General features: G+C 54.5%; 1 protein-coding gene across 1 annotated transcript; it reads left to right on the top strand.

Annotated features, from left to right (window-relative positions):
* Positions 1–533: 533 nt before the first annotated feature.
* On the top strand, positions 534–6,922 carry LOC125116760 (steroid 17-alpha-hydroxylase/17,20 lyase). Its single transcript, XM_047762268.1, has 8 exons — positions 534–1,008; positions 3,042–3,180; positions 3,392–3,621; positions 4,183–4,269; positions 4,628–4,846; positions 5,172–5,341; positions 5,862–5,965; positions 6,490–6,922. Exons 1-8 carry the CDS (start codon positions 712–714, stop codon positions 6,774–6,776), a joined length of 1,533 nt encoding a protein of 510 aa, XP_047618224.1. The 5' UTR covers positions 534–711; the 3' UTR covers positions 6,777–6,922.
* The last annotated feature ends 419 nt before the right edge of the window (positions 6,923–7,341 follow it).

Raw genomic sequence — 7,341 nt, 5'->3', positions numbered from 1 at the left:
TTTCAAACCCTGGTCTGAGAACTGAGATTCCCACATCAAGCCACTGGCCAAAAGAAAGGGAAAAAAATTTTTTTAAAACATGTAGAGGTCAAACAAGAGTTTCAGCCCAAACCTATCTGATTCTAGCGCACATGCTCTCAACCCAAGGGCTTCACTCCCCCCTTGAAAAAGCAGCAAAACAGGAATCAGGAGACCTGGGTTCTTGTCATTACCGTCTTGTGTGACCTTATGCAAGCCTGCCTTTGAGGGCCTCACTTTCCTCAGCTGTTAAATGATAAGAATGGATAGAATATCTTTGACAATATCCCTGCTAGTTATAACACTCCTGACAGTGTCAGCTGTCTATTGAATGAGATTTTACAACACAGAAAGTCCCAAGCCTTGATCGCTGACCCAGATACCATTTGCTTCTGGCACACTCCGGAGTTACTGGACAGGGAGGAGGGGCAGGACCAGCCGCAGCCCCTTACCTAGCCCCACCCCTAGAGGCTTGCCCTGAAGTTTAGCCAGTTCTTGAGGAGGCCTCCACTCCTCTCCCCATTCTGGGAGAGGGCTCCGGTCTGGCTGTGCTCCAGAATAAACTTCCACAAGGCAAGCGATAACATAAAGTCAAGGTGAAGATCAGGGCAGCCTTTAAAAAGGGCTCCTTGCACCCTAAGTGGCTGAAGACACTCCAGAGCTGTCTGTCCTGCCTGCCGCCACCTGGCCACCATGTGGGTGCTCTTGGTTTTCTTCTTGCTCACCCTCACCTATTTATTTTGGCCTAAGACCAAGGGCTCTGGTGCCAAGTACCCCAGAAGCCTCCCTGTCCTGCCCGTGGTGGGCAGCCTGCCATTCCTACCCAGACGTGGCCACCAGCATGTGAACTTCTTCAAGTTGCAGGACAAATATGGCCCCATCTTCTCCTTTCGTTTGGGTTCCAAGACTACCGTGGTAATTGGTGACCACCAGCTGGCCAAGGAGGTGCTTCTCAAGAAGGGCAAGGAATTCTCCGGGCGGCCCAGAGTGGTAAGCAGTGCCCATCATCCCTGCTCTCTCACCCCTCCCTGGGGAGGTTGAGTCTTTCAGCCAAGGTCATGCCTCAAATGAACCTTCCAACTCTAACAACCTGTGATTCTTTCAAAAACAGACCTATGGGGCTGTGGGTGGGGGCCCTTTGGGGCCCACCCAGCCTCTAAACTAGGCAGGAAGAATTAAAGAAAGACATTTTCTGAGCTCCCCAGGAGGGAGGGTGGGTGGGAGTGGTGGTTTGAGGGGGTCAGAGAGCCCTCACAACGGTCATCTCACCCCTGAACTGGATGACGATCTCTCCGAGCCTAGTCTTCCTATACCACCTGACATCGTGCATAGAAAACACTTAGCCCAGGGAGTTCCCGTCGTGGCGCAGTGGTTAACAAATCCGACTGGGAACCATGAGGTTGCGGGTTCGATCCCTGGCCTTGTTCAGTGGGTTAAGGATGCAGCGTTGCCATGAGCTGTGGCGTAGGTCGCAGACGCGGCTCAGATCCCGCATTGCTGTGGCTCTGGTGTAGGCCGGTGGCTACAGCTCTGATTCGACCCCTAGCCTGGGAACCTCCATGTGCCATGGGAAGCAGCCCTGAAAAAGGCAAAAAGACAAGAAGAAGAAAAAAAAAGAAAGAAAAGAAAGCACTTAGCCCAAAGCCCAGCGCAGTAAGTGTTCAATAACCAGCCTTTAGGAATGCTGTCCTTCATGTGGAAAATGCTGTCCTCTGTAGGGAGTCATGAGGGAGAAGTACCCTAACTCTTGGAAGGCTAGGATCGCTGTTTCCCAAGAGCTTTCCCCAGCGGCTCCAGTCCCCAGGGACTGACCTCCGGAAGCACTTGGAGGAAGGATGCTGAAGATCCTTCCCACTAGCTTCTGCGTTGCTCCTGGGGGAGGAGGGAGTGAGAGCTAACCACCCAGGATCACTGCCCACGCCTCCCCCCCCCCCGCCCCCCGGCACCTGCCTGTGAGTCCTCCCTCGAATCTCCCAGGCATCATCTTCGATCAGAAAAGGGCTGACTCATTTTCCCATGGACCACCCAGCCAGGTCTGCAGGCCAGCTAGCTCCCTTCCAACTCTGCTGAGCTCTTCTCTCTGGGGCCAAGAGGAAGGAGGGGGCTAGTCAGATGGGGCTTGCAGGTGAGGGGATAGAAGAGGGGAGGTTAGGGACCTTCATGGTTGGGGGGGTTGCCTCTGGGAAGAGGCAGCTTGGCCCAAGGCCAGACCGAGTGGACATGTGTACACTCCAGACGTGGCTCTGTGAGGGGCACATGGCCTGGCAATGGGAGGCTAAGTAAAGGGGGCTGAGCTGCTGTATGTTTAGCACCCACCTGGAGGGCCCAGAGAAAGGCCAGGGACTGGGTTGTCCTCAACCTCTGCGAGCGCACCAGCTCCTGCTCCCATCAACTCGAGCTGATCCCATCCGCAGCTGTCTTCCCTGGTCAGAAACTGATGAGAAAAGAGAGGCCAATGGAGTTCCCATTGTGGCTCAGTGGTTAACGAATCCAACTAGGAACCATGAGGTTTCAGGTTCGATCCCTGGCCTTGCTCAGTGGGTTAAGGATGCGGTGTTGCCGTGAGATGTGGTGTAGGTTGCAGACGCAGCTCGGATCCCGCATTGCTGTGGCTCTGGCGTAGGCTGGTGGCTACAGCTCTGGTTAGACCCCTAGCCTGGGAACCTCCATATGCCGCAGGAGCGGCCCAAGAAATGGCAAAAAAAAAAAAAAAAAAAAGAAAGAAAAGAGAGGCCAAGAGGATACCTTGTCACTGACCTGAATCCCAGGACCTCTGCATTCAAAGTCAGGATACTTTCTCTCTCCTCCCTCTGTCTCTCTGATGGAGGTGGGGATAGTGGGCCCTTGGGCCCTGTCCTGCCAAGGCCTTCTGGTCATGGTGGAGCACAGCAGGGTGGCCCCACACGGAGGCCAGCGCGGCAGGGACCTGCCTTCTTCCTCAGGAAGGGGAACGAGTGCAGGAGGCCCAGGGAGAGGGCGAGTGGATGGAGTCTGATGGCTGTGTCCTTTCCTGCTTTCCAAAGATGACTCTAGACATCCTGTCAGACAACCAAAAGGGGATTGCCTTCGCCGACCATGGTACCTCCTGGCAGCTGCATCGGAAGCTGGCACTGAGCACCTTTTCCCTGTTCAAGGGTGGCAACCTGAAGCTGGAGAACATCAGTGAGTGCCCAGCCGGCCCTGGGCTGCTGGAGGGAAGAGGGGACTGGGGAGGGAGAGGACCGGGCGGGGGAGGGGGGGATCCCATCTAGCGTTTTCTTGGCTACTGCTGCCATCTAGCGGACATCTGCTCTCCATCTTTGACTGCGCTGGAGCTGGTGGAGACGGAGGGTGCTACCCATTCCCCCACCCTCATCCCCCTCTCTCCCCTCAGTTAATCAAGAAATCAAAGTACTGTGCGATTTCCTGGCCACACGGAATGGAGAGTCCATTGATTTGGCCCAGCCTCTCTCTCTGGCGATGACCAACATAGTCAGCTTTATCTGCTTCAACTTCTCCTTCAAGAATGGGGATCCCGCACTGCAGGCCATAGTGAATTTCAATGATGGCATCCTGGATGCTGTGGGCAAGGAAATTTTGTATGACATGTTCCCTGGAATTAGGGTGAGGATAAGGCTGGGCCCCACTGTGGGGATCTCAGCAGACCCTGACAGCATCCCCAGTTTTTCTTTCCTCTATGGTTCAGTTCCAGACCCACCTTTTTACTGACCACCTCCGCTACAGGGACCTCTGCCTTCTCTCTTAAAACCTTGCCGCTTCTCTATGGAACTAGGTTTAGCCTTTAAATCATGCATTTTAATACTCATGATAATGGCTCTCGTTCATTTACCAATTGCCTTCTGCCGAGAGCGACACTCCCACATGCATTCATCACGCGTTCCCCTGGCAACAGGTCTTATTGTCCCCACTCAGGTGAGAATTCCGGCTCCAAAAAGCCGTATCCTCTTTCACTGCTAAGTAAACCCTCCATCAGTGCTGGGCGCTGACTGAATGGGGAAGGGCAAGTGGAGGTGACTCCTGCCTCCTTTGTTTAAAAATGTCCTAGTTGTCACTGATGGTCCAACCCTGAGTCCCTATCCCGCCTTCCATTCTGGCTAAAGGTTGAGGTTAGAGTGGGGACTCTCCAGAGACAGAAAGGTAGGCTTTGACATTTTTACTTTGCAGATTTTACCCAGCCAAACCCTGGAAAATATGAAGCATTGTGTTAGAATGCGAAACGAATTGCTGTGGGAAATCCTTGAAAACCGTAAGGTAGGTGATGATGGAGCAGAAGAGATGACGAATTAGGTTGAAAGTGTCCTGAGAGCAGGGTTCATTTTGGACACTGTAGGAGCTCCAGCACCTAGGAGGGAGCCTGGCACATGGTAGGGGCTCAATAAAAACTGACAAATAATGAACAGGGGTGAGGAATCGAAGAAGATCCTAGGAGGGGCCCACCCACACCTCCCAATTTAAAGAGGGTTCAGTGCTTCCTTCTACTTCCACAAGCCTTACTCCGCTCCCTCACTTCCAAGTGGAAGAGGTCTTTGTTTCTGCCAGGGGTTGGGTATGGCAGGGGCTGCAGATGGGGCTCCTTCCTCATCACTGTCTCCCAATCTCGCCCAATCAGGAGAACTACAGCAGAAACTCCACCACTAACTTGTTGGACATAATGATCCAAGCCAAGATGAACGCAGAAAGTAGTAACACTGGTAGCCCAGACCACAATTTAAAGCTGCTTTCAGACAGACACATGCTCGCCACTGTTGCGGACATCTTTGGGGCCGGTGTGGAGACTTCTGCCTCTGTGGTAAAGTGGATCGTGGCCTTCCTGCTACACTATCCTCTGGTGAGCTTCCTACCCCAGCCTTCCCAGCCATTCCTCACCCCAGCCAGACTCACCTCTGGCTATAGAGAGAGAGGGCGGGCAATACCCTCAGGACTTCTCTGAGGATGGCTGGGCTGTCGAACTCCCTACTCAAGCAGTGGTTGGCTCTGGCCCTAGGGTGGAGCTGCCTTATCTTCTGGGAGCAAAGCCTGGCCTCCAGAGTCACCACTGGGAAGGGTCCAGGCCCGCTTCTCTGGATGTGACCATGGGATTCTTCTAAGCCCTTGCATTCAGTGCTTCTGGGCTCACACACCCTGGTCACATCCACCTTGTTCTTGGCCCTCAGCTGAGGAAGAAGATCCAGGATGCTATCGACCAGAATATTGGTTTCAATCGTGCCCCATCTATCAGCGACCGGAACCACCTTGTCCTCCTGGAGGCCACCATCCGAGAGGTGCTTCGATTCCGGCCTGTGTCCCCTACGCTCATCCCCCACAGGGCTATCATTGACTCCAGGTGTGCTTTCCTCCCGGTAACATCCAGCCCTATGATGCATTCAGGGCTCCTTTTCAGCCCACGTGGTCCCTCCTCCATCACCCCACCCATCAGTGGCTGGTCAACCTACAGTCAACCACTATCAACCATCCCACCCATGAGCCTATTGACCGACGTATCTGCCACCCGCTGCCACCCACTGACTAATCCACAGGTCTATCTGACCTCCCTCAGAAGCTGCCCAGGAGATATGTGGTCTGGGATGAAAGACGTGGGTTCGTTCTGTCCCAACCCAGTCCAATTGCTGTACCGCGTGTTCTCGCACCAGCTCAACCTGCATACCCACCTACCCTGACATGGGTTGATGCATTAGTGCCTGCCAGGAAGAGAGGGCTGGATTCATAGTGCATCTGGCAGAAGCTGAGGAAAAGATGAGGGAGTGGACATGAGGGGGTAAAAGGCTCTCTCCCCCAGGGTTGGGGGACCATGGAGGCTTGGGGCTGGGCAAGACTCCATGGTCCCCCCTCCCTCTCTGGGGCAGCATTGGCGAATTTACCATTGACAAGGACACAGATGTCGTCGTCAATCTGTGGGCACTGCATCACAATGAGAAGGAGTGGCACCGGCCCGACCTGTTCATGCCTGGTGAGTCCCTGTTCTTTGGGGGAGTGTGGGGGAGCTAGCTGCTCCCCGGCCACACAGCCAGCCTGGTCTCTGTAACCCCCCCGCTCCAGCAGCACTTGCCCCTCTGCCAAGTTGGCTGCTAGAAAACTCCTGACTCCAACTATGGGACCTGTTGACCCTGCCCTTTTACCCTAGACTTACCCAGATTCTTTGCAGCTGGGGTTCCCACTTTCTCCTTCCACCAATCTCAAATCTCCTCCTCTAAGAAGCCCTCCAGGCATGTCTCCCTCTCCCCTGGGATGGTGGCATTTTCATCTGCTAATACACCTTCTTTCCATCCTTCTGGAATATTCTGGAATATTCATTCTCCTCTGTGTGATTCAGGGCGACCTAAGGGCAGGGTTGTATCTCTCCTCAGACCGCCCCACCCCTTCCCCACCCCCGACCCCACCAAGTCAGGCTGTCCACCTTCTCAGTAGTCAGGCTGTCTACTCCTCTCTCTCCTTCTGCCCTGGCTCCCCACTGATGCCTCCGCATGTCCGCAGAGCGCTTCCTGGACCCCACGGGAACCCAGCTCATCTCACCATCATTGAGCTACTTGCCCTTCGGAGCAGGACCCCGCTCTTGCGTAGGGGAGATGCTAGCCCGCCAGGAGCTCTTCCTCTTCACGGCTGGATTGCTGCAGAGGTTCGACCTGGAGCTCCCAGATGATGGGCAGCTACCCTGTCTCGTGGGCAACCCCAGTTTGGTCCTGCAGATAGATCCTTTCAAAGTGAAGATCAAGGAGCGCCAGGCCTGGAAGGAAGCCCACACTGAGGGGAGCACCTCCTGACTCCACCCTGGGTGACCTCACAGCAGAGAATGAGAGGTGTTCCCCTCCCCTCTCCCCCACTTCCACCCTCCTCCCCGCCCATTTCACCTTCTTTTTCCAGGCTGCAGCCCTGGCAACAATGTGCATAAAGAATTTTTTCTCCAGAAGGCCCCTGAGCAGCTTATTCAGTTGTTTGTTCACGTGTTCTTTCTGAGTATTTCCTTGAGCACCTACTATGGGCCATTCACTCACTGTCCCTTGACCCTCAGGCTCCCTGGTCTCATGAAGCTTACATATTCTAGTGAGGGCTGACAAAGAAGCATTTCCAAGACTCAGGAGGGCTTTGGGGTCGGTTATACTGGGTGCTGGTGCGGGGAGGAGAAAGGCAGAGGTGGGCCTGGCCACCGTGCATGGGTGGGTGCACAAGACATGAAGACCTGGGGGGGGGAAGTGTCCCCATGCTGTGGGAGCAGCAGGTGAGAAGTTAAGGTAGGAGAGGTCCTTCCATCTAGAGCAGAGTGGTCTCTGATGTGGTCAGACTGCAGACAGGGCCGGGTCCCGTCGGGCTTTTCTAAGTAGCAGGAAG

The sequence above is a fragment of the Phacochoerus africanus genome, chromosome 15 (assembly GCF_016906955.1).
Source record: "Phacochoerus africanus isolate WHEZ1 chromosome 15, ROS_Pafr_v1, whole genome shotgun sequence".
In the NCBI taxonomy this organism is placed as follows: Eukaryota; Metazoa; Chordata; class Mammalia; order Artiodactyla; family Suidae; genus Phacochoerus; species Phacochoerus africanus.
This window is presented reverse-complemented; position numbering and strand designations above follow the sequence as displayed.